Here is a 27600-nt window from a genome sequence, read left to right on the forward strand (position 1 = left end):
GCAAATAATACGTTTTATGACCACTAACTTGTGTAACAGAACTGTATTGTGATTAGATTATTAATCTAAATTAAATGTGAGAGTGCCTGTATATGAAGGTGGAGCCATCTAGTGAGAATTACAGGACGCGCAAGACGGTGCTGAGTGCCTGATCTGTGGCTCAGCTGTGACATCTGGGGAGCTGTAGTACTGTCAAAGAACAGACCACAACTTCTCACAGGGCTACTGCAGAAAATATGCATCAGAAGCATGTGTGCTACTACTGGTCTTTCAGTAGCAACAAATAGATCCAAGGTACTATTTTCTCTTCATACAGTATAGATTGTGTTGTGTGTTTCATATCTTATAATGGAGGCAATTAAAAAAGCAAAAAAATCACTTTAACAATGTGAGTGAACTTCACAAAATGAAACAGGGATACTAGAAGGATGTCTGCTAAGGTAGGACTTCAGTGGGCAAACAGGATTTGAAGAGTACATAGCAGCACAGAATGCATTTCTCCTTGTAGATCAAAACAGTATTTTAAAGTAACTTAAAAGTGCAGAATAGTCCCACATGTAGTATATCACTTCATAGTGCACAGGCATCCTACTGTATTATATATTATCTAAACATTCCTTGTACAATAAACTTTTATATGAAGGTTATGAATACTGTCATTCCCTTATCTATAGCGTGTTAACCACAGAAAATAATATTCTTTAAAAAAGTACAGAATTTCTTTTACAAAATATCATAACCACTTGTTTAGTCTTCATGTTCCATCTTGGTGATTTTGACATTTCTTTTTAGTTCTGTCAGTTACATGTCTATGTGTTCTGAAAGCAATGTTTCCTTCCCTTTAAAAAGAGGTAAGTCTTTTAAAAAGCTACAGCTATTTCTGAAAGAAAAAGTGACATGCTGTATATTCTGGAGTAGTTGACAGTAGTTTATGCTGTTGAACCCTTTAGTGTTGAACTTCACCCAAATTATTCCAGCAAAATACTCAACTGTATAAACGGGTGCAGAGGTAACTTGCCTGGAATAAAGGCAGCAGTCAAATCGATAACCTGTGAAGGTTAACATTGAACCTGATAGTGTTTCCCATCCGATTCCTGAAGTGTGGTGGGAGCCGTGCACCACAGGGAGAGTGCTGGCTGTCTGGGCCTTCTCCCTGAGACACTGCTGGTCTGCTTGTCTGCGCTGGGGTTGCGTACAGAGCCACGGTCCTGCTCAGACTGCCGTTGCATGTGCTGCTGGCTGTTAAGAGGAAGTACTAGTCCATTGGTGTGCCATTTATCCCAGTTCTATATAACCTGTTAGAGTCATAGACCTGTGGTGGGATCATTTGTCTGGAGGGTTTCTCAGGGACCAGCTGAGCCCATGAAATGCTCACTGGGGTTCATGTGTGCTTTCTGTCTGGCTGTGACCTTTCAGCGACACCTCACCTCTATCTTGTCGGGGCAGATCACAAAAGGGATATGAGCTGAACAAAATACTGCTCTACAGCCCATACACCAACATCGACAGAGAACGTTTTATATAGCATAGACATAGTTAATTCTGGGTCTTTATCAAGTCCCCTCTCTTCAGTGCAGTCTAAGTATTCTGGGGTTCCACAAAAGACTGCACCAGAGTGACTCCCCTCCCAGTGTATTATATATTAGATCAGTGTTGGTGTACATATAGCCATTACACAAACCTCTTCATACACCAAATTATATCCAAACTGCATCGAACATAATTACACAATTTCATCATGAACGCCTGTCACTCTGTTTTCTGAGCTCTGGATTGTTAGTTAGCAGTTAAGCCTGCTGGGATCATGTGTCCTTCTGGAATGTGCTGAGTACATTTACTGCTGTTTTAACTTTCCTATACACTGGGCCAGATAGGAAAGTAGTAGGACTGCATAAATCCCCTCCCTTCCGTGTGACTACTTAAGTTATGTATCTAGGGAGTAATTGCCAGTTCATCTCTAATGGATTTACATTTCTAGTGCAGACTGATTGCTTACTGAACAGAATGGATATTTTATGTGCAGTGGGTTTGTTATGCAGTGTTATGCAGTGTTTTCTTCTTTTGCATGTTAAACATTGAAAAGTATTTGTGCTACAGTATGTATGTAATAAGCCAATTCACTCTTATTATCTATTGTAAACCAGGACTTGAGGAAGAATAGGTAAAAGTTTATTCCATGCTGAAAAGAGAAGAGAGAAAACGGTGTACCGGATACCCGAAGAAGGCTCCACAGCCAAAATGTTGCTTTTCCTTTCTTTTCTTTTCAGCATGGAATAAACCTTTACTTGTTCCTTTGCAGCCTAAACATGCTGACACAGCTACCTACTTGAACTACTTCTGTTAGAACAGGTGAAACAATTCTTAAGCCTTAACCGATTACACTCTCTCATGCAGTGTTTTACAGCATGGGAGAGATCAATTTTTCAGCTTTTTCCTTTTTTTATGCAGTAAGCATAACAATACTGTGGTTGCGTTCACTTCCCACCACAGTCCAATAAAACCAAATTTGGATTCATTTGATCTAACAGCCTTGAGACACATTCTGTCAGCAGGTGTCTGCTTCTGGAAGCAAAAGATCAAGGTGCTGTGTGCTGTTTTCACCACTAGATAGTGCTGTTCACCACAGTTTTCTCAGTGAGCCAAGTATAAAACGTTTGGAAAAGTTCTGGGCAGCAGATATTGAGAGTGTTATGGGGGCAACTAGTGAGGCTATTGCAGTAAAGAATACTATGGGATCAATATCTGATAATAAAAACTGACTAACCCTCCATGTGTTCTTGGTCAGGCTATAGGAGTCCATCATGTTGTTGAAATGTATGCTCTGGTGTCTTTAAGGAAACAGCTGGGTGAGCTTCTTTTATCAATTGTCTGCTAACCACCAAATGAGTTAAATGGATCAAATGCCCTTCTCTTGTTTGTAGCCCATCTTCTTAGGCATATGAAAGGTACGTCATGTAAGGTATGTAAGTCATCAATGAAGATCATAAGTTGTGTATGTATGCAAAGGAACATAATATCTGATGTATATCTAAAACGGTGAAAGTGGTACAGTAGGTCTTAGGAACAATGCTATATAAAGAATAAGTTGTATTCTTTGTGATGGAGCAGTATTGCCTGTAGAATTTCATAAAGCAGAACAGAGTTCAACATGTTGAGTAGGAGTAAAGACCACATCAGACCGCAGCATGCTACTTTTTGTCGATCCTGTTTTTGTTTCTGATGGCAGTGAAATAGCAGACGTAAAACATGCTGGTCAATGTGTGCACTGGGAGTTGGGCTGTGTCGAGCACACTGAGAACACCAGCAAACACTGCCGCCAGTGGTGGAATCCATCCGCATGGGTGGTGCCTATGAGTAAAAGTTTGAGAGCTCAGTGTTTTAAAACTGATCTTAGATGGTTCCAGGCGGACACAGCAGAGTGGAAAACCATTGTTTTGACTTTGGAAAATGAATGGTGCAGGAGGCATTATGGATGATCTTTCAAGGCAGACACTGCAGCACCGAGTGAAAAGTGTGAGTACGTACCTCAGTTCCAATTAAGTGGGAAAGTGTTTAAACAGGGAAAGACAGCCTAGTAGGCCCGAAATGCGTCAGAATGTGTTTGGTTCTTGTCAGGGCCACTGACAGGCTGTAAGAAATGAAGTGCTTTCCAGACTGTGATGACTGGTGGGTAATCTGTACAAGGTGGATTTAGGGATGAAACTGTGGCAGAATATAAAAACAACTTTCTGGTGTTTTCCAAACCGTATTAGACAGTTGTCCTAAATACCGAGAGATCATGAAGCAGGCAGTTAACGTTACTGCCTCACTACTCTTGGGTTTAAATATGCCCTGAAATGACGTCTGTGTGGAGTTTGCATGTTCTCCCTGGGACTGGATTTTTGCCAGATGCTTTCTGTGCTTTCTACCCACAGTCCAGAGATATGCTGGCTAAGAAGGAATTTAATTTATCAGGCTTCTGTTAACAAATGTGGTTTACATTTAAAGATGCATGTGTTCTTTCATACCTTGGCTGCAATTATGCTTTTTTTATTTTTATGAACAGAGGCCAAGTCTGGGTATTGTAAGAGTGAGAAACTGAGAATAAACTGGTTCAATTAATAGACTTTTTTATGGAGTCATGCAAAGTTATTGTGACTTTCCCTGTCATTTGAGTAATTAGGAATTTGCAAGTATTAAGGTTATTTAAGATGAGAAGGTGAATATACTTTAGTAGCGGGTTCTATTTGTTTAAACATGGAAGGAAGTGTAGATGAATGATTGTTCATTACTAACACACATGCATAGTAGCTGTGACGGAAAGTAAGTGACCTGAAACTGAAGAGCTGATAAATTGAAGGCAACGTGCACACATTCATACCCACTGGCTTGCATTGCCTGAAGTTAAAATATTGAAATGTAAAACATCTTGTTGCTCTGAGACGGCAAATTGCCTTGGAGGCAACACTTTTGCTTCATAGAGCTAGAGCCCAGGGTTCGATTCTGGTCTGTCTGTGTGGAGTTAGCATATCATCCTCATGTTCCTGTGTCCATCCATCACCCAAAGACATGGAGGCCTGGTTTGACTTTCGACTCAGAATTGCCCCTTTCTCTGGGGCAGTGACAGACTGCTGCCCCCTCCAGGACAACAGCAGTCTTGCACGCCTTGCCCCTCCTTAGCCTCCTGTTGATTGGAACGACTGTCATGTTCTTACAGCCATAAATCCATGGAGTTGGTCATGTCAATCAAAAACTGGGAGTCATGAGGAGGATTATCTGAAGTATCACAATATACACGGAGCAGCTAGTTTATTAGGTGCACCTGCCCTTCCTATGTAATTAACTGCTCGATCAGTTACAGCATCATCAATGCAATTTAAAGCAGGTAGGCAGGTACCTACAGATCACATGTGTGTGCAATTCAGATGGAGAACGGGCACTACAAAAGGATTTAAGCGAGTTTGAACGTGGCTCAGTATGGCAAGCAAACAAGCTAGCATGAATGTATTAGAAACACAAACCCTGCTGGAGTTTTCACACATGACAGTATAACTGATGTACTGAGAACGGGCCCCAACCCAGATAACATGTGCAGATTAACAGATGGGCTACAGTCAGTCAACTACCAAAAGCGTACAACAGTGGTGCTGGAAGAGGCACAACAGAACTTGTTGTACCTTGTCACGGTCTGGATATGGCAGCCGACAACCCAACCACATTCCACTCCTGTCAATGAAAAAGGAGAAGGTGTGCAGTGGACTAAGGAACACAAACACTGGACACTGGAGGAAAAAGACCTATGACTCCCAGTTCCTGCTGTTTCATGCTGATGAGAGAGTCAGGATATGTTGAAAACCACACGAGGCCATGGGTCCATCCTGCCCAATTCAGAATGTTCTGAACACCAAGAGGGGACCAACTCACTATTGGGTAGATATAGCAGCCACACTGTAGTATCCGAGTCAATTTTTCTCTTCCGGGTGGGATAAAACAAGTGGGGCAAGATTTCTTAATCCATGAAAAAAGCTATTTTAAATGCGCTATTTAAAATGTACACAACTTGTAAAATCTTGCTGAACTGCATAAAAAATATTTAAAAATGTTTAATGTATCAAGCAATTTTTGTTTTGTTTTTTAAACTGGTCACCTTTGAGATGGTGGGAGTGTAAAAAAACCTTCTACGTGATTAATTAGGACTAATTATTAATGAATGGTGAAAAGGGAGTTCTCATTGGGCACGTGGCGATTGTGAACAGAGCACAATATTTAGGTGGGATGAGCCATTCCGCCATCTTTTAAAACTTCAAGTTACGAAAATATTTTAAAGGTATTGAACGGAGGCCTTTTGGCATTAACTGAATAAATCGTTGTTCAATACAATTACCTTAAGAGCCAAATTGCTAGCTGCTTCTCTTAGGATCATCAGTAAAAATGTTCCTTTAGGTTACTGAGAGAGATGGATTGAACCTGACCGTGATTAAAAAAAACCCTCGGTTATGTCAAAGGACTTGATAATTGAAGAACAAATTACAAAGGGAATTAGAGGTATACAGTACAATGAAAGAAACCCAAGGCAGACCCCTCACATCCACAAGAATTTCTATTATTTAGAAGTTTATATTTCTAAATGCAAAATAAAACTTGTATTTGATCTATGCATTCTTGTTTTAATTATACCTGAGCTCTCGACGGATTATTGAATCCTTAATTCAACAGATCTTGAGAACAATCACATGCATGCAACTCATAGGCATTCCACACATCACGTTCAACATACTATTGATAAAGTAGGTAACCATCATCATTCCAACTGAAAGCAATAACACTCTCAAAAGCACGTTACTCACTCACGTAGGCCAGAAAAACAAGAGGCTGAATCCCAGCACCAGGATGCCCTGTGTGAGACACCAGGAGAGAAGAGCTCGGACGTTGGAAAGCGTGTTCTGTCCCCAGGAGGTGCCTCCTCTCGATGTAGTGCACGCACCCTGTCAGTATCACGTTGTCGTTTTTTGAGCTGACAACAGAAAAGTCGGCTCCACTGTTCATCTCTCTGTGCATATTGCCCATTCCGGTCTCACATGATAAAGCACAATTTATCACATGGAAAATCTTCCCCCATTTTGCAAATGCAGACGAACTGGGAAAACGAATTAATGCACAAACATTACTTACAGCTGCCGTTTGCAATCCTGCTGAAACACCTGCCCCTGTGGAATCACACAGATGTTTGACTCTTTGTCACCTCCCACCTTATGTTGAGATCAAAGGACACCTCTTTTCCCTCTGGTCCAAAATAGGCAAACCAAATACCAAATTACACCATTGGTAACACAGGATTCTGTGCTGTAAAAGGTGCCATTCTTTATATAAGACTGTAAACCAAGGATTGAGCCACTTGTGCAGTCAAGATCCTGAGGCTCTTCATAAAATTAGTAATGTTATAATACTACACCTTAACATCTACCTAGGCTGTGCACAAGTGTCCCACTATCCAGCAGATCCAGTGAGGAAACTGCTTCACCAAGTGAATAAATCAGGAAGTCTGGAAAAGTTAGATGATGTCAGGACACCGAGATTAAACACTGAACATCACAATATGCTTATGAGCAGTGACTTTGGATGTTTAATGACCAAACAAGGAAAATGTATCCAATGGATGACATCTCCCACAAATCAGTGCCTTCTATCACCATACTGAGGAGATGGTTAGAAAACGGTCATCTACAGGAAAGAGAGCAATCTATTGGTAATCCAACACTACTGCATGGTGCTATGTTAATCAAACCCTCTTCCTCAGGTTCATCCTGCAGACAATATTCAAACAGAACAACTCAGAGCCTCATTTTTTATTGAATCAATGGATTTCTGTTATGCATCCCTATACCACACTTGAGCCACACTGAACATTTGTGGGATGAGCTGGGTCTTGAGACCAGTGAAGAGGCACACGCTTGTCCAGACTAACAGTGTAATGGGACAGAAACCCAACAGAGAACATCTGCTATCTGGGAGAAAGCATGAGTCGCAGATGAACAGCTTGTACTGCTTCTACTGGTGACTTTCACAGTGCAACCCCTGCTGATAAACCCTCTTGTTGTCAAGTGTTGACCATTGTAATGCATTTCAGTATAGCTCAGCTGTTGTGATAAATGGCAGTGCACTGGCTTCAAAAACATTTTCCTAATAAGTTTTAACTGAATTTGGTACCGGTATACCAAGCTTTCCGTGATGCTTAGTACAGTTTGAACAGGCTGACAGATTTTAGAAGCACCATGTGGATCATAAGTCTTTAAACAATACCTCAAAACACAGCCAAGAAATCAGGAGGAAGTGCATGGCATTTACACCAAGTGATTGTTTGGAACATGAGGGTTTCCAGGACAGCCCTGAGTCATCCTCCTTGGATCTGGCCTCTTGCTTCAGTTTAAAGGTTGAAGCTGGAGCACACTTGGCCAATCCTCTGAAGATCTACTTCAGACACCAACAGAAAAATATCTTTCTGCTCTTTTGTTCAAGTGTCAAGGGCTGCATGTCCTCTTCCCTTAACTTTAAAAAGATCAAGAGTGAATGCTTACTTCTGTCCAGCCAAACTGTACCTATAAGACTTCTGCTTTAAACTGTAATTGTTTTACAAACCTACCCAGCATACACAGTAAGATTTTGTTGAGACATTTTCATTAGAGCTGCGATTCTCCGTTTTTGGTCTGAAATGCAAAAAGACATCCCAAGTTTATTTTCATGAAGTCAAGTGCCTTTCTACCAGTGCTTGCAGAAAGAATAACGGCATATACATATGTATATGTTTATAAATGTAAAATTAAAAAAATTCTGTTTGTGACCAAATGTATAATTTTTACAGATTTTAGCTCAATATCCCCAAATTTCTCTTTCTTACTGTGATGTAAGAACATGGTCGCAACTCTAATTGTATATCTAATCAAATAACTTAGAAACAATAGTTTAAGATTGTTTCTTTGTCCACTTAGCATCAATCCTTAAAAAATACAGATTCAAACTACCATCTTCATACAGGTATCTGCAAACAAAAAGATACAAATTTATAAACCCTTTACTTGTAACCCTGTACCCTTACTTTCGATAATCAGAAGCCAAATCAAATGGTGCTCAAAAAGGAAATTTCACATTGGATATTCAAAATCCCTAAAGATGTTGCCAAAAAATCTACAGGAACCTGCTGATACCAGTGGTAATGCGAGACCCATAACAGGAGGCTCTTCTGTACACAAAGGGATTTGTGGGGTCTGGAATATCCTACTCAGCCCTGTTGTTGAAACACATTCCCCAGCATCCACCAAGAAACAGCTGGGTGACATCTTGAGATCAACAAACGGGTTAACTAGAAGATGGGCTGAAGAGCATCCTCTTTCTTGAAACCTCTTCTATGTTTGTATGAGACTCTGGCTACATGATAATTAACACGTATGTATAAGAAACTGGCCCATTCAATCAGAAAAAAAAAAGAGAAGGGAGTCCGTAAAAAACAACAGTGGGGAGCTGCAGCAGCATGCAAGCAGCAAGCACAAGCTGGAGAGCAGAAACAAACATTTAGCCACTGAGTCACACAGCCATTTCTTTCTCTTGTTCAGCGTGGAATTAACCTGTACTTGTTGATTTCCAACCCGAAAGCATGACCGACGTTTGCACTTACTAAATCTGCAGGATGACAAGTGTGCAACAAGCAGGATTGCAATGAGATAGGTAATGCTAGTTTGCTGGGAGAAGGGTCAGTGAACATTGTAGCAGAACGCAATCAACAGTGAAGCACACAAAATGAGTTTGGCAAGAGCCTCTGCTTTTGGGTTCGGAAAATGTAATAAGAGAAGCATGTTAGCCAAGGAAAATATGAGCAGGCACCATCGTGCAATGCCCATCTGGAAATCTTTTCGATGGGAAAGATGAATTTTTCAACCCATCCCTGATATACCCCAATTATTTAGGTATGTTGCAGACAAACATCTAATAAATTATCATCACTCAACAACCCAAACTTCACCACAAAACATTCTGAACCCCACACTTACAAAGAGGTTTTTAGATATATACACACAGATTAATCAAGTCATATGAATCAATCAGAGCTGTGGCAACAACCATCACCTCTGAAAGCACAGTATTCACCTGCTTTAATCGTTCTGAACCCACTGATTTAAATCTTCAAACGGCAGCATGAAGATCATAAAACAAATTGCTTACCAAAAAGCTCCTACATTCCTCATGGCCTCTATCAAAATGGTGCTTTTGGACGTGGCTGTTTTCCAAGATGAGACACATTCTTCTTTTCCCTTGCAGTCAATGATTTAGGGAGAATCGGAGCTTAAAAGGGGGAAACTCACTTTTTCTACAGTGCCTTTCGGCACTAAGCTTGCCCAGCTTGGAGCTGTGTGTCCCCACAACCTCAGCCGTCATGCAGCTGAAGGGCACTCGCGGTCCAAGTGAACCGGCGCGGGCACCACTTGGGGTACCTGCATTCAAACCTGGGTTCGACAGAACTCGAACCCTGACAGAGAATTCCTGGGGCTTCCCGATGGAACAAACTTCGAAAGAAAGGACACATTAAGGTTTCTAGGGACAGGTACATGGGATTTTCAAAGAACACAGCCATATAAAGTGAACACTCGCACCCCCATTCGACAATTGAAACTAGTAATTTCCTTGTTAAAATTCACATCCTGCTATAAAGTGAAAAGGAGTGTTTTAAAAACAAGTGTGGTATAATTTGCTCTTAAACATTGCAGAATTGCAAATCATGGAGAGCAGAGATTGACATTCTCTTGGCCAGCAGATGGGGAACTAGAGTTGCCCGCAAGAACGACACAGGGCACTGGGCACTTTATACGAAACAATATATTTTATTTTTCTTCCAACACCACAGCCCTGGGAAGTGGTTCTGTACCAAATTCAATGGAGTTACACATAACAGTTTTACACTAGAGGGGGAGGGAGATAGAGACTTTTTTTGTCTTTTTTTTTTCTTTTTATAACAAAATTCAGGATACCCTCTTAAATCCATATCTACTCCCACAGCAAAATGTACTTGGGGGTAGCCTTGAGTAATGATACACAGCAAGTTAAAAAAAATATATAACAGTAATATTCCTGGGCCACAAAGTATAACAGTAAAGTCCGAACGCTCAGCCAACGAAGGACCGACTGCTTGAAACATGAGGCATGTTGTCCGATATCCCCTAACCCCCATCCCCCTCAGGACAAAAAAACAAAAATGGTATTCAAGAACCAGCAGACACACTGCGCATATCAGAAGATTGGATGATTTCTACGTACTCTGTCCATAGTGTTTTTTTTCTTGACAATAAAAAAAGAAAAGAAAAACACTTTATTATAGTTAATCCATGTTTGTGCTTATTTTTTTTATAATACTATTAATCTTTATGAGGTCATAGTTTGGTTTGTTATACACTGGAGTTTTTTAAAAAAAGAAATGGTTTTGCCCACCCCAAGGTAAACAGTACTGTGTGGTGACTGATGCAGCATGTCATTCAATAACTGCAGCCCTCTCCCCTCCCCCCAAACAATAAACAGAGATGGAAAAAGAAAAAAAAACTATAGAAGTCACTGCTAAAATCCCTTTTACAATACAAGTACAGTACACAAATACAAAGAATTTTATTTCCGGAGGGAAAAGATCCATGACGTAAACATACAGCGAAAACGGTGCAACTTGTGACGAAATGGCGATCCTTTGTAATTTTTTGTATTTTTTTTTTTTACTTATTGTTTAAAAAAGTACAGCTACAGACCTCTAAACCTGGAGCATTTAAGTAGCCTCCCGAGTCCAAAAAAAAATGGATTAAAAAAATTCTAGGAACTGTTGAGCTAATGATGTAAAACTTCACCGTAGATTAATCTCATACATTCTGGAGTTTTCAAAAAAAAAAAATTAAAAATAAAATGAGAAGAACCCTAGTTTTACCCTCTTCGTATTTGTTCTGCATGTCGCAGTGCAACTGCAACACCTAATCCCGTCGCTGTCTTGCTAAGGAGGGTTTTCCCATTTCACACTTACAGGTACTTATGTAAGTGATGCCCATTTCCTGTAGTCCCAACCTACAACACCTGTGCTTGCGTGTACAAGTCCTTTCTCTTTTTATAGCAGCTTAGAACATTAAATTCCCTGGGTTTCCAGGCCCAGGGTTGAATCCCATTCCCACATCTGCTGCCATGCCTCGGGGCCTCATCTGAGGCGGCATCATCATAGTTTGCTGTGGGCCACCCATACCGTGTAGTGACATCATCATGTTAGGAGACCCCACAGGTCCAGGGTGGTTGTAAAGAACCCCCGGCCCTCGCTCCTTGCCTGGCATCATTCCAGGACCACCCATCATGCCAGGCTGCCCAGGCATACCAGTTTGTGCTGGTGACATCATCCGGTGCTGAGGTCCCATCATGCCTTGAGGCATGAAGCCTGGTGGTCGCATGGGATTGTGCGCCGGATTGCCCATTGGCATGTCCTGAGGGCCCATGTGGCCAGGTCCAGGACCCCCCATACCCGGCATGGGAAGTCCCATCCTGGGGTTCGGCTCGCCCATCATGCCCTGCATCTGAGGGAAGCCTGGGACCGGGCCCGAGGGATGGGGCGGTTTGCTGCCGGGAGCTTCGCCTCGCGGGAAGTATTGCAGAGTCTGGCTGGGCTTCTCTGAGGGGATGATCCGCGATAAGTCAAATTCAGGAATCCCCGACGCACCTGGGCGGATGACCTCCTGCAGATCAGGGTCAGTGAACACGGAGGGCATATTGTTGAAAGATTCTTGGCCACCGGGCACGTTTGGTTTACAAATCCCTGGCTCTCCACCAGGGCCTTGGGGCATGTTGCCGAGGCGACCAAGGGGTCCCCCTTCCCCTGGAAAGCCCATTCCGTGAGGAAAACCTGCCTGAACCCCACTGGGCCCAGGGCCATTATGAGGGAAGGGGACTTGCTGTGGGGGAGATTGCACTGGAGGGAAACCCTGTTGCCTGTGAGGAAAGCCCATTCGACCTTGAGGTATCATCTGGGGATTGTTGAGCCCAGGATCTTGAGAACCAGGAGGCATCATCATTCCATGTGGCATCATGCCTGGACCCATGGGCCCCGAGTGCGGAGGAATATTGGGGCCCATGGGGTTCGGTGATGGCATCTGATTGGGGAGGCCGTGCGAGAGTGGCTGGGACCCCATAGTGTTCATCCCCATGGGGCTGAGAGAGGGCATGTGCCCTGAAGAGTTTGGAGCCATCATACGAGGGTGGTTTGAGTGGTGATTTACTCCCATACCTGCGAAAGAGCAAAAGCAACACTTACAAATTATGGATGTGATTATTGGCCTCGACAGGTTTATGAGACATTTCTAATCAGACCGTGGTAGTTCATATATGGCTTGGTTTTGACAGCTTTATCTCTACAGATATAAATACTCCAAAAGAACAACTGATTTGTGAAATTTAACCAGACTACCCTTTGCTTTAACTTGAGAAAACATGGCTCAATATTTATATACACAATCACAAAAGATGGCTTGCTGCAAGATACAATTTCAGAAAGAAAATTTAAGGAATGTCCACCTTTAGAAATTGGAACAAGTAAAGGTTTATCCCATGCTGAAAGGACATGCGTTTCCCTGTGGAGCCTTCTTCAGGTGCAGGTCTCTTTTCCTTTCCTTTCAGCATGGAATAAACCTTTACCTGTTCCTTTGTAGCCTACGCATGCTGACGCAGCTCCCTACTTGAACATCTTCAGAAATTGTTTTCTATTAAAAATATCCCTCTTGAATTACTTATTACTTAGACACAATAGAAATGCCTTCCTCCCGTCCACAGAAATCGCCCTCTGGTGCCTTGTGAAAAGCCCAGGGTCTTCGACTCGGCAGGAACACCCACCAGGCATGCTGTTCATGGAAGGAAGGTTGGGTGAACGGGCGGGCGGCGAGTCGTCGTCAGAGCTGGCGACCGTCTTGATGGCGTCGTGGTAGAGAGGGGTGGAGCTGGGCATGGCGAACTTGGACATGCGGGACATCATGATGGACAGAGGGTTCTGCGACAGGGTGGGCTCCGGTGGCATGGCGTAGGGGCTGCCGGAGGGAAGACTCCCAGGGAGATTCATGGATCCTGGCTGCCCGGCCGAGCTGCTAGAAGCAGGAACCGAGGGAGGGCCATTTCCACCTGAAACATGGAGCAACTGGTCAGGCCTCCTGAAGCTGGCTGTCAGACACAGTACACGTGACTTCGCTGGGCATTACCAGATCTACAGACTAGGGGTTGATGCAGCGTTTTCCACCAGCACAGTATTCATTTTATACAACCCTGACCCAACAAGGACCAGAGGATTCCACAGTGACCTGCTGGAATCCATCTAAACAAATTCCCAGACATCCAAGGAGGTTAAATGGGACATGAAGGTATCGCTCCCTGCACTGCAGAAAAAACCTTTCTTTATTATTCCTTGTGGTGCTGGATTCAAGTGAAGAACATCCTGTTCAATTTGGTTTTATCTTATTTTACAAGGACATAGCAACTCTTACTTCTTCAAGATAACAAAAATAATAAGGTACCAGGTTTAGCTAGAAGGGTCTAAACAGTATGTGAAAATGAAATGACAAGGTGCCTTTATTTAGAATGGGATAATAAGATACGAGATAGGAAAAGTTTTCAGAAACTTATACAATGTAAGTTAAAAAAAACATTCTTCAGCAGACAAGAGAGCCTTTGAGAAAAGCAGGATTATCAGCTGTGACATTACAGAGCATTTAATTAGAAGCTCCATCGTGCAAAAAAAAATTGTTTACGGTTCAGTATATGTCCTTATTGCAATATCCAGGGAACTCAGCTGCATATTAAAATAATTCATGCATATATAGCTGGCGTTAATTTTTATTTCAGATTGCATAAGAATATAATTTTGGAAAATTTCCATTTAAAAAAAATCTGAAATGCCTTTTCTCCAGCATTTACAACAAAAGGGTCTTGTCGTCCATTTGCATCAACAGGTGGAGCTATTTCCCCCAACAGATCTGAGAACATTCAATAAGTGAAGAATGAACAAAAGGCAAGAAAAATATTCCAGAATAAATTAACAAAATATTATGCAAATATTTAAATTAAAACTAAATTAAACAAAGATTGAGTACTACAGAGGATCAAACTGACATTTGCAGGTATATTTTTTTCCATGGACACCACAATCCCCCTTGTGACAGACATTTATAAGCAATTTATCTCAATTAAGACAATGCGAAACTCCAACTCACCCTCAACAGATATCAAGCAACACTGATTGAGATCAGTACCAAATATATTTGAAGTCACTGTTATGGTGTAGTATTTCAACAAGGTGCACTAAAAGATATTTATGTGCAGTACTGATTCAGTAACGTATTAAGTTTGATGTTTAATACAACTATAGCAAATGAATGCAGCTGTCTAGTCATTTACTTCAACACTTAACACATGACTGGAGCAGAAGCAGAAGGTGATGTGAGTCATCGGTGAATCCTGTACAACCATTAACCTTTCATCACTGTGCCTTTTCAGTTTGCTAACAAGCATGCACATATCTGACGCAAACGCATTAATTAAACTGTTGAGCCACAGAACTGAATTTGGGCAAAACGCGTATATTCAAAAGCACTTTTCTGGGTTCAATTCCCTGCCAGGCATTGTGCCGATGCAATTTTAAAACTGCAAGTTAACACATTTACTTGAAATATGCAATGAAGTGTTCCAACATATCTTGAAAATATCCAAAAATGTAAATGTAAAAATCTTAGATATGTAAAATATTGACAAAAATAACAAGCACCTATTGATTAACGTTTTAGAGTTTTCATAACCTTCCTCATTCTTGGCCATTTATTTGGAAGTCAGTAAGCCCCAGATCAAAGCCTCCATGTTTGCCCACACTGTTGGTTAAACTGTCTCCTTATTGCCTTTTGCAGGGTAGGGGGTGGTCTAGGTTATTCTGCTATGTCTCTATTTTCCAGCCTTCCCCTAATCACACAGTCTTGATCACTATCGACTTATGCCACCAATCCCAACAGTGCAACATACTCAGTGCTCTCCCAGCTACACAGGCATCCGCACCCAAGCACTCAGTCTCGCTGGCCTTACCTTGCTCCACGTTCCCCATCATATTCGGAGACGTCATGCTTAGCGAGGGCTTGTTAGTCTGTGGGATCCCTGGGCTCTGCATGGGTGGCTTGGGGGAGGATGTCCACCCTGGGGAAGGCGCCGGCAGGGAGGGAGACTTGAGGTGGACCGGAGAGGCGGCGGCAGAGCCCAGGATGGGAGGGGACTTGATGGAGGCAGCGGCCGCGGCCGCGGCAGCAGCCGCCGCGGCAGCAGCAGACTGGCCCGTGAGCATCCCCGCCAACTGGGACGGGGTCTGCGGCGACTTCAGGTTGGCGGAGGGGGAGCCCAGCATGGGCGACTGCACCTGCCTCAGCGTGGGAGACTTCAAGGGGTTGACGTTTGGCGAGTTGACTGGACCGGCGGAGACGCTCAGGTCTGAGGGTTTCCGTCCCAAGCTCCTCTGGTTGGCAGGGGGGCCTGAACCGATATTGCCAGAACTGGTGGGCTGGTTTAGAGGTAGTGGTGGCATGTGACTGAGCCTGGCATTGCCTCCTGCATTAGTCCTTTGTTCAGGCCCAAAAGGCTGCTCGCCCCGCGGCCCCCTCATGTTGCCTGGCCCTTGAGACATTCCTGGGAAATGACGATTGGGAGCCATGTTGAATTCCTGCGGTTGGGATTGGTCAGGAAACTGGTGTCCTTGAAGCATCTTTTGCTGGGGGCCAACATTGTCAGGTGGGCCCCCCCCGCCTTGTCGCATTTTCATCACTTCCTCAGGACTCATGTTCATTGGAGGTTCTCTCATCTTGGAAGCCATCATTTGAGGGTTTGAGCCCATGTTGACATTGAGGGTCATGTCTTTCATGTTCATGCCTCCAGGTCCCATACCAAACTCCATGTCCCTACCTGGACCTTTCATAAACTCTATTCTAGAGGGGCTCATAGGGCCATCTCCTGGCATCCTAGGGAACATAACCCCTCCTCCATTACTGCCTGGATCCATGGGTCTTTGGTTCCCCATCATCCTGTTTATGTCCATTGGTGGACCTCGCACATTGTCCATAACCATTCCTGGCGGCAAGCCTATCTGCTGCTTATCTGCCATCTGCTGTGAGAACATCCCTTCTTGCACTGCTTGGGGATTAGGGAATCTTTCCACTCGGCCTCCTGGACCTCCGAAAACCCCCTGCACTGGGGGAAACCCTCGACCATCCCCCATCTTGGGCATGTCATCTGGCCAGCTCATGCCAGGTCTTGGCATGGGATTGGGCCCACTATCCATGTCAGGATTCATCATTCCTGGAAAGCCTGGCATTCTTTGCATTGCGTGAGGAGGCATGCCTCTTGGTGGCATGCTCATCTGGTCACCAAAGGGCTCAGGCCCGCCAGGGCCCCAGACCTCCCCAGGGTTCATCTGGTAAGGAGGTGGGGGTCCCCTCATCATGCCACGGGGACCATGCTGATGGAGCATCATATCACCCATAGGCCTGTGTTGGACCTGCTCCTGCTTTCGTTTCTTCTCCTCATAAAATTCCTGTTGTAACTTCAGCCAGGCCATCTGCTCTGGTGTCATGTGATCTGAATGTTCGGAACCGGGGTGAGAGTTCATGGGTGGCCCAGGTGGTGGCCCTAGCTCATCAGGGGAGAAGGGCATATCCCTATGTCCAGGCTGAGCAAATGGAGGGCCTTCTGGCCTTGACCCAGGTGGCTTTCCAAGACTTTGAGATTGGGCCATCATAGCCTGGAGGGGTCCTTGATCAGATTTCTTGGTTCCTCCTTCCATCATGTTTGTGTTTGGAGGAGGAGCCCCACCATTGCCTTGCCCCAGGGCCGAAAGATCCTTCAAAGCAAAGTCTTTCTCATCGGGGAAGAGCATGCGCTGAATGTCCCGCAAGGTCTGCAAGGAACGTTCTCTGTGCTCAAGCTGCTCCTGGGAAAGGCCCTCTGGGTTATCCCCCATGCTCGAAATAATTTCATTGGCCAGCTGCTGGTGGTGCTGCTGCTGCTGCTGTTGTGGAGTCATCTTTGACTCCCCCTTGCTTTCTAGCGAGGAGAATACGGTCTGCGGCCCTGGAGTGCAGGATGCCTGGCTGGCAGGCGTGCTGCCAGGATTAGTACTGTCCTGGGGGGTGGTGTTTCTGGGGCTACTGCTTGGCAAGCTTTTATTGTCCATGCCCCCTGCAGTGTCCTGTGGCAAGTTCGCAGATTTAGGCCCCGGCTGCTGAGATTGGGGTGGCTGCTGGTTGGACTGTACTTTGGATGCCTGTTGGTGGTTTTGTTCTGGGGGGTGAGATGGTGGCTGCTGGGACTGCTGTGGTGGAGGTGCTTGTTGCTGGAGGGCCTTTGGTTCATTTCGAACAGGTCCCACTTGATTGTTCTGAAAGAAAGGCAGAAAATGAAATGGGTTTAAGGTCACACTACTGCACCCTTCTATTCTTCTTGAAATGCCAGACTAAAAGCAGGAAATCTGTTTGATACTCAGAACTGTTAAAAGAACTTTAGGTTTAAACTACCTTATGGATTCCCTCTCTGTACTTATAAACTCTCAGTATATATATATATCAAAATATGTGATGTCTTGTTAAATTATCTTCAACCTCAACAGTTAACAAGCACAGCCTTAATCATTATTGGTTCTAAAAAAGAGCTGGGATAATGCTACGCATTTACAAGCTCTTGTAACATTTAGCTTCATACTCATGGGACTGAGGGAATCTTTTTAGCAACTATATTTAGTTATACAAAGAGAGATCCTGCTTTCTACTGCAGCTTACCACAGGTTGGTGAGTCTTCTCAGTCTTGCTATTGGATATATTCTTCATGTGGTAGGCAACAATGGATTCCGCATGACCAGTCACAACAGCATCTGCAGCCCTAGAAGTGGAGCACACAATATGATTTAGTTCAGTCTCCCTCTGAATTCGTAAATTTCAAAACATTCAAAACATGATTGTTCCCACCACCACAAAAATAAAACATTTCCATGGCCCTATGAAAATGTTTCCGATTGATTTGAAAAGATACAAGCATTAGAACACTTTCAGTTGTCATATATGATGTGCATAATATTGGTTCTATCCCCCCCCCCTTGCCAACAGCATGGCTCTTGAGTAAAACAGGCTAAAGAGATATTTCTCAGCCACTTCTCAATCTTCTTGAACTGGAGCAACGGAGATGAAGAGATCACCAGACGTGGAATTGTTTTCAATAACTGACATGGATCACAAATGACCGGCAGTACAAGAAAGGTCATTAAGTCCTAATCACGTCAAACTTGGTACAGCAGACACATTGATCCACTAAAACATCTGCTCAGAACTTCAGTATGGAAATCTGATCTCAGTACTTCACATCTAAAGTTCAGAAATCCTTATTCATTATCGGAGCTTGAAGCAAAAAAAAAAGCATGTGCCAATATGAACTATAACATGGTTTACAGAAGTGATGGATACATCAGAATTCAGAGCGGTCACGTAACAATAAGCAATGGAGTAACAGAAACCAATGTCGTCCCTTTGCTTATATGACGGATTATCATGCCTATCAGTAGCTTGAGTACTGACAACAAGGCGAGGGAAGGGTATTTCTGAACATGCTTGTATTAATTTATGCTATAAAGTAACAAAGTAAATTAAGTAAAATGCAATTTACTTAGCGTACAACACGGCTAAATTATGGCTTGTATTTTTCTTTTCCAGCGACATCAGTATAGTGAAGAAACATTACAGTCTTCAAGTTTCAAGCAGCAATCAACTGATGCCTGCATGAACATTAGCTTTCACCCCCTTCCTACCCCATGCTGTAAAGCCAGAACACGAAGAAGAAAGTTTACAGACGTAAATGCTGCAGGAACAATAAGATAACCACCACATTTAGAAAGCCTGAAGACTTAGATGGTAACTACGGCCAGCCCTCCCTCCAGATGATAGCAGAAATGGTCGTTAGCAAGTATGTTCATCGCTTTCAAACGAGGACAAATAAATTGTAAAAATGTCTTCTGATCTTCCCTTACAGAGCGGCTCAGCACAGAGGAGAAGATCAAACCCAAGCCCATCAGCCACCTGATCATACGTAGAGTACATGTGATGATCATATGAACATCACACCGACATGACTGTTTCCTTGTGGCATACAAGTGGTGCATTTAATGAAAAGCATATAAAATGAAACTGCTTAGTCATGTGCACATTACAACAAATCTGAAAACGTTTCCAAAACATATTTCTGCTCATTTTCCAAGAAAATCTATCAGGTGAAAGATGTCACTGTAATTTCTATTGAAACAGAGAAAGCGATTCAGTATTAAAAGTCCAATAAAAGAAGGTAACTGTCAATCAGTGCTGGGGAAATATACAAAAAACTGATGAAGTTACGTTGCAAGTAGATCGACAGTATTTAATACCTTTGTAAAACCAAATAATTGCATCTCATCCACACATTCCTGAGAGACCGCTGGTTAAAATTCCACTATCGTTTCTTGTGCTGCTTTTTAAATTTATCATCTTGCATTTCACTTTGTTTACTAACTATATTAAGAAGACATGCTTGAAGCAGGCTCCCAGTAAATTAGATTTTAATCTCAGGGGATTGTTTTTCCTGTTTAGACAGTCAAACAAAAACAGCAACACCAGCACTGCTGTATCCCGGAGCCTGCTCTATCTTTTATACTCTGCACTTGGGACTGAGGAACCTCGACAACAAACACTGGAAGCTAATTTGTTCATCCAAGGGCAGAAACAGAATGCCCAAGTCACAGACGTATTAAGTGGGGGGGGGAAAAAGGCCAATCAGTTTCTAGAAATTCTTCTGACTACATCTACAACCGGGCTGACAACAGCTGCACAAAACAACTTACAGGAGCACTGAAAAAACTTGTGGGTTTGGCTAGATGGGGGTTGCTGTCATTATAGACTTTCTTACAGCTAAAATTAAGCACCTCACAAAGCAAGAAGAAAAAAAGACAAGGTAACTCATTCTGACGACTGGAATGTTTCTGAAGATTCATGCCCCAAAAATGTGCCTTTATCTAGAAATCCAAAGTAATTAAAAAAATCTTATTAGTTTTGGAAGAAGATACACCAGCAAGGAATTACGACTGTCAAGATTAATTCCATGCTGAAAAGTAGAAAAAAAATAGAACAAAACATTCTGACTGAGTACAGTTGTCCTTACTCTTGTAGGCCTGGTCTCTCTCATTCCCCTACTCATCTGAAGAGATTTCACAGCTTTTCAGTGGGGAATAGATCTCTACTTAACACTATCATTTACTCAGTATTGGGAGTCTGCTTTAAATATGTATTATTTAAAGAAAAACACACCATGCGTTTTAAAAGTTGGATAAAAAAAACTAGCTTGAAAAACTGTCAGTTCTATTAGCAATTAGTCTCCCAAATGACTGAAAAACTTAGTTTTTGTGCCTTTCATGGCTATTTTTTCCCTGGCAATATTTTTGACTAAAAATGAACAAAAACTACAGGCAGAGACATTGATGTAGCATGTGCAACTGCTGCTCAACACTCCCTTCAAGTATTTGCAGTTCAGGTTGTGTTGTACTAATAATGTAAATTAATGTTTTCACTGTTATCGTAAAAATGACACATGCAGTGCTATAAGACATGCTGTACTGTATAGCATTAATTGTGAGTTTACGATCTGAACAAAAACATCTATGTCACAAGACCACTCTATGTATAATTGAGCTTTGGTGTTTATACTTGTAAATCATGGAGTAGATTAGGGGATAAACAGCGCAAGACAACAAGTCGATTTGGTATTCAAAGGCCATGGACAATGCAAAGGAAATGATAAATTAAGATCTCACATGTGGTCTGAATGCCACTAACCCTCCATGAGAATTTGTAATCGTTTAGAACAATTCTTTGCTTAAATTTATAATCTTCTTTAAATGCATTTAATTAACTTTAAAATGTGCCCTGCAAGGCTACCTAATTACACTTCACTTTCTTCAGCAGACAAAAACACAGCTCATTCTTCATTATTAAAAGTCAGTCTACAATTATTCTTAGTGCCCCAGCTGACAGTTTGAACCTCATCAATTCTTGTCCGTTTTCACGGCAAAACACCATATTAGATTGTTGTGCTGTGTAGTCAAAATAACTTAATTTCACAGATTCACAATTAAATTCCAAAGTGTACCAAAGAGGTTACATTTTTTGACCATTCACAGGGGTGGAAGATTAAAAACACAGAAGAAAGAGAGAGGCAGATAGTAATTAAGATTACAAAACATTTGTAAGTTCTCACAAAATACTAATAAGTGACATGTAAGAAAAAAAGAAAATGGTGATTGACATTTGAGGACATTATTTTACTTCTTATTGCTTAAACTTTTACATAGCACATTTTCTATATTAAAAGTCAAAAACTATTTTGTAAATGTCCATTGCTTTAATTTGCACAATCTCTACCTTACAGGAAATTTGGAAAGGCTCTTTCTCAAAGAAAGAAAACAACCTCCAGACTCGGGAAGCAGGAAGCTCTAGGCCTCCTTTCCACACAAGAACAGTGGCCACACTGCTTTGATCATACACACAATGTCTCCTCATCATACAAACAGCTGTTAGATTTCTTACTTGTTGGCCATCTCTGTGGAAAAGACATAAACGACTTTTGATGGTGTCTTCTGGCTGCTGGCAGACTCGGAGACAGCATTCTGCCCCCCCACAGAATTGTGGGAAGGCGTGGAAGATCTGCTAATTCCAGCATTGGAAGAAGGGAGGGAATTTGAATCCTGGGGCTTCACATCACCGGAATTACAGTCTGGAAAAAAAGAGAAGGCATTGAAGCCATTTCAGGAATATTCAGAAGGCAAACCATGATTTAATAACCAAGGCTGACATCTCTAAGAGACAACCTATTCGCTTCCTTTTTGCCACAGCCTTTTCTGTATTATCAAGAATTTTATGCTGCAATAAAAGAAACTTGGCATTTAAGGAATGCTGTCAAAAAGAAAATCCTACATGTTTCAAAACTGACTGAACTCATTCTCTTTAACCTGTTTTGAGGTTTCTGCAAATGCACTACAGCAATGCAAAACCAAATGCAGTCTTAGCAGGTAAATTCTGTCACATTTTACAGATTGCAATCACAAGCACCATGATTTGACAAATTCTTGTACCGCCTAAACTGACGCCTATGGTTCTATTTTACATCTCCCAAACTCCACAGGCTGGAGGACTGCTGCCTGTGCACAGGTCTTGCCAGAGTACTTCAGCGATGGCCAGGACGAGTGTGTATCGCGCAGCGAAGGACACGGAGAGACTCCAGGTCCAGAGGCACTCACTGTAGAAGCCCTGCTCGTCCTCGTCAGTCTCGCCCCCCGAACACCAGTCGGTGCCGCTGTACGGCTGGCGTCGTTCTGCTACGCACATCCGCTTGGTCCGGCAGCCTGAATCTAGGGGGCGGGGGTGAAAACCAAGGAGGAAATGAACAAAAATCGTGCTTAGGACGAACCCAGCCAAGAAGCTCACCGGCGGCACGCACAGCAGCTTTCAACTGGGCAGGTAGCGGAGGATGCAAATCGCACAGGCCTGATCTGAATCGGATACAATCCTGAGAAGTTTTAATATATAACTCGAGATACTTATACAGTCTGAAATGGGTCAAGACAGACGGCCGCGCTCGCTCAGCTGTCAAGACGAGTGGCAGCGCGAGGTCTTGCCAAAGCCTTCTGTGGGAGGTAACTGGAGAGAGGTGCCCGCCCCCTCCTAGAGGGAAGGAGGACGTGCTGGAGCAAGAAGCCACACACATGGCATAAAAAGCTGGATGCCCAGTAACCACAGTGCAGGAGGATCAAACAGACCCTTCCGCCTCCCACTCAGCTGCAGCCATTTTCCAGCTGCCCCCCCACCCCAAACCCCACCCCCCACCCCCACCCGCTGGCTCCCGGCAGCATTTAATATGAAACAGCGCTACTGTGCTGGGAGCCCAGCATTTGAAGCACAGAGCTCCTGATCGGAATCAGATAAATAAATGAAAGGTTCTAATATATACATTAATTAAATGCAATCAATTTCGGGGCACTCTTCTGAAAGCATGCCAGGGAAAAAGAGAAATAACTGGATTAAGACTGCAAGAGGCAGGCTGGCCGCAGTAAGTGATAGGCGAGCTGGCATATGCAGTGAATTAGTGCATAGTTTGAGTGGAAAATGAAACCAGCGTGCAGTGAACCTTGAATACAATGGCCACCCCTGGGACTTGGCTGTACATGCAGAGAGGCTGTCAGTGGATTGTGAGGACTGAAAACACTTTCGAAGGAGAAGGCGAGACTCTGAGCAGCTAAGGTGGGGGGAAAAATGTGTGCTTTTTATCCAAATACGAAACAAGCAATAGTAAAGAAACGCATGCTGCAAACTGTTTACAGAGAAGTTTTCAAGCATTTTAATTTATTCTTTCATTCTATGTGCACTGCCTGAATGTTGAAATAAGCTCAACACTCATTTTACCTAGATCGCCCATGGCAAGCTAGACTCGGAGCCATTACAGACTCGATCACATACCATTCACCTGCAAGCGTCATGCTCTTGGCCCAGCAACCAGGTCGTTTTACTACTTCAAAGAGCGTTATGGTCTGGTGCTTCTCTTCAGTTCAATTCAAAATGGAAAGCACAGACTGTGGTTTGGCCGTCCATAAGTGCAGAGCTGTTTTGTGAGCTCTTCAGAGAGTGGGGCCAGAGATCTCTGGGCAAGTAAATACCGGTTAAAGTACACAGATCTGCTATACAAACATTCCACTTCCAACTGCGAATTGATATTCTCTGCTGTATTTTTCTCCTGTTCGTGTAACTTTGATTTCTAATACAGGAGAACCAGTGATTAGTCAACATACTCGTCACTTGTTTATGATAAAAGAGATAAAGTAACCACACCGAGACTTAATCGATCAGCTCCTGAAGAGATGGCAACTGTGAGTGCTAAAGGGTAAATTTAGGATTTTTAAACATTTTCCCCATTTACCAAGCAATGCCTGTAAAGACACAAACTGTTATACAACTATTTTAAAAGAAATCATATCAGCTTTGAGCACTGTATATACACCATTCTATAGCCTTATGTGCAGAAAATACACCACACACAAATACCATCGTATTTAGACAAAAGACACAAAAAATAGCCAAAGACACATTACAGCTCTTCAGGCCCTCTGCAAATCTATAAGGAAATACATTTTTAGGAATTAGTTCTGCTGCAGTGGTTTGGTAGACACGAAAGTTTGATTTCCTTTCCCTGTCACCAATATTGACAAGACAATGTCTCTGTTGAGGAACAACAACATCAGGGATGTGACCTTAAGAAATACCCAGTGATGCCTGGAGGAAATGGGCTGCCAGCCTCCTGAGATTTATCAAAAAAAGGCCCTCCCTCCTCTGCGCTGTGCGGTTAACCACACCATACAATTAAAACTCCTTGTGGTAATTAAAGAACCCTTGCCACAGAGCCGAGCGGTTTTCAATTTCCCCACTTCCAAACGATCTCCTGAAAACAATCACATTAAGCCAGCTTCAGTTCAGAGCCCTCCAACCCCCTACCCCTCTCGGCACACAGGTGCAGGGGTTCAGGTTGGTTTGCCTGGCACACCAATGCAACAACTGCCGCAGCTAATTGAGGGATTGGCTTTGTGCTGCCAGTCCTTGAAACACTGTAGCTGTGTTTAGGAGCGAGATCAGAAGGGAACAGGAGCTCCTGGTTTGTCTGTTAACTTCACACACCTTTCTAGGTCCCTGTCCGGCTTCAATCAGAAGCCAAAAGGCTGTCCTCCGCACTCCTCTGCCATTTTGAGTGTTAAACATGGTGCAGTTGGAGAGCTAGCTTGGTGGAATTTTTCAGGGAGATGAAAACTCACAGGCTGAAAGAAGGTGGTAAGACTAAAATAAAAGAGAACTAACCAGTCATTTCTAATAAGACAGGGAAGTGAAATCTTTACTCGAGCACATATCTCTTGCCCATGTGTAAGAGATGGACTTCCACGATTTAAAGGTCTCCTCTGGCCCCATACGTTTTAAATCTCTCTCTCAGCTGAGCTCCATCAGAGGCAAAAATTCTGACGCTCTGCCATCCAGTCCACCTATCCCAACTGCCTTCCAACAGCACTACAGAGGAAGAGCAAAAGTTGAACTTCCGAGCCTTCTCAGAAAACCGTTCATTTTCATTTATTGCTGTTTACACATTGGCTTGGTAAATTATTTGGGAAACCAAATAAAAAACCGTCTTCTCTTTTCACTCTGGGGATTAGGAACTGTGATGCCTAGTTCCTAATCAGTAATGCAGCCATGTACTGTGAACATCGCACAACAGCATACTGTACGATCCGACTGTGTGTGACACTTACAATTTCACTCTGGTCATGCCGATACTCGCATGACACCCCGTTCTGCATATCCCCCCCACCCCAAGAACTCCACTGAAAAGACAAAACAATCTGTAACTCTTTAAAGTTCATGAGAAAATAGCCTGTGCTTCAGTACAAACACAAACCAGCATCGTGGAAACGTAATAATGGAACAGAATCATTTCTCTTTCGGGAACGGCTCTTCCTAATAGAATAATTTTAAATGAAGCACATAAGGTTCCATTCATAACAGTGATACTCTCCTTGAAAGTATCAGGGTTCAAATATTTACCTGTAAGGCAAGGCCTCCATATATTTGAGCATTTGAAAACAGTGGGGACATTTAATGCATCACCTCACTTACAGTCGAGTTGGCAGGTTTCATATGCCAACGCCTGGCGAAATGATTGTTGGTAGTCTCAACAGGAATAATTTGTACTTTAGAACTGCTTATATTGGATATTTTAGATCTCTTTAATCCACAGGTATCTGCAAGATAATTCATAGTTTAAACCATCAAGCCAATTTACTGCATCACATTCCATTTCAGAATTAATTAATTACAAAGGAACCACTAAACTCCTCTAGCAATGCGTGTACTGTGACGCGGCACTGTTAACAACCTGCCTTGATATCAACAATTCCACAAGAATGATCTGACAATGCCCCCACCCCATGAAGGGATTCCTCACAGAAGTCAATAATCCTTCCGGGTCACAGAGCCCACAACACCATCACACTGAATCTAACCCTCTTTGATCAATTATAGACACACAGCTAAAACGCATATTTTGCGCAGTATATAAATTACAGTCAGTTGTGTATTTATTAAACATTCCTTTAAAGGCTCCTAATTTGATTTTGCTAACTAGCACAAGACCCACTTACATACTTTCAGTAATTATCCTCAAGAGCAGATATTACATTCATCTAAAGCAATACTCCCCGTTCAATACTCCCTGTTTACCAAAGAGCACAACAAGGCTTACTCAACTGAGTAGCCAACTGAGACAAAGGTGCTTCTCTTGCATTTAAGTTAAAGGGGACAGGATACACACTTGTGCAATTACACAACAACAAGCCTGATGAAGGCACTCCCCTGACAGCCCTCAAGTATAGCGTGGCAAATCGAAAACAAGCCACTCAAGGCAAAACCAATGCAACTTCAAACTGCGACAAGGTCAGACATTTTGGTTTTATTTCACGCCATTTTTTTGTGCTCCCACAGGACACATAGGAACTTCCACAGAAAAAAACAAAAAGGCAAAAACGTTAGTCGCTTGAACTGCAGCCCTTGCAGATTTGGAATTAAGAATATATGAAAGGTTCAGGATGAGAGCAGATTATCAGGCAATCTCGCTGTTTCTGGAAAGACGGCATGAGGCTAGATAGGTTCGTACCATACTCCCGCGGCCCTTTGCATAAAGCGGTGCTTTCTGTCCTCTGGTACAGAAGAAAACCACACTTTCTATCCTATTCTAGAGATGACCGTCATCACGCTTGAATATAAACACACCTGTGCTGCGAGTACTACATAACCAGTCACAACAAGGAAAAGCTTAACTGTCAAAACTATAAAAAACGTCCTTTCTGCGATGGAATTTAAATCGGTAAGAACCATGTTACCTAAACTGGAGAATTTCAACGTTAATTAGCTATTTAAGGTGCAAAAGAGCAAATAGAGGAAATGGGCAGGCTCG

The 27600-nt window shown here is 42.9% G+C and overlaps 1 protein-coding gene across 2 annotated transcripts in view; it reads right to left on the minus strand.

Moving 5' to 3' along the window:
* Positions 1-10329: 10329 nt before the first annotated feature.
* The window catches only part of bcl9 (BCL9 transcription coactivator), a 171392-nt gene continuing 154121 nt past the window's right edge, over positions 10330-27600 (minus strand). For both annotated transcript variants that reach the window (XM_088600780.1, XM_088600772.1), the window contains exons 6-11: positions 22856-22966; positions 22146-22332; positions 18327-18426; positions 15595-17929; positions 13369-13650; positions 10330-12766 (exon numbers count right to left, since the gene is read on the minus strand). In XM_088600780.1, the coding sequence (XP_088456906.1) occupies positions 11616-12766; positions 13369-13650; positions 15595-17929; positions 18327-18426; positions 22146-22332; positions 22856-22966 (4166 nt within the window). In that variant the 3' untranslated portion in view covers positions 10330-11615. The remainder of the gene's footprint in view (positions 12767-13368; positions 13651-15594; positions 17930-18326; positions 18427-22145; positions 22333-22855; positions 22967-27600) is intronic.

Source organism: Lepisosteus platostomus, chromosome 2 (genome assembly GCF_059453375.1).
Source record: "Lepisosteus platostomus isolate fLepPlt1 chromosome 2, fLepPlt1.hap1, whole genome shotgun sequence".
Classification (NCBI taxonomy): domain Eukaryota; kingdom Metazoa; phylum Chordata; class Actinopteri; order Semionotiformes; family Lepisosteidae; genus Lepisosteus; species Lepisosteus platostomus.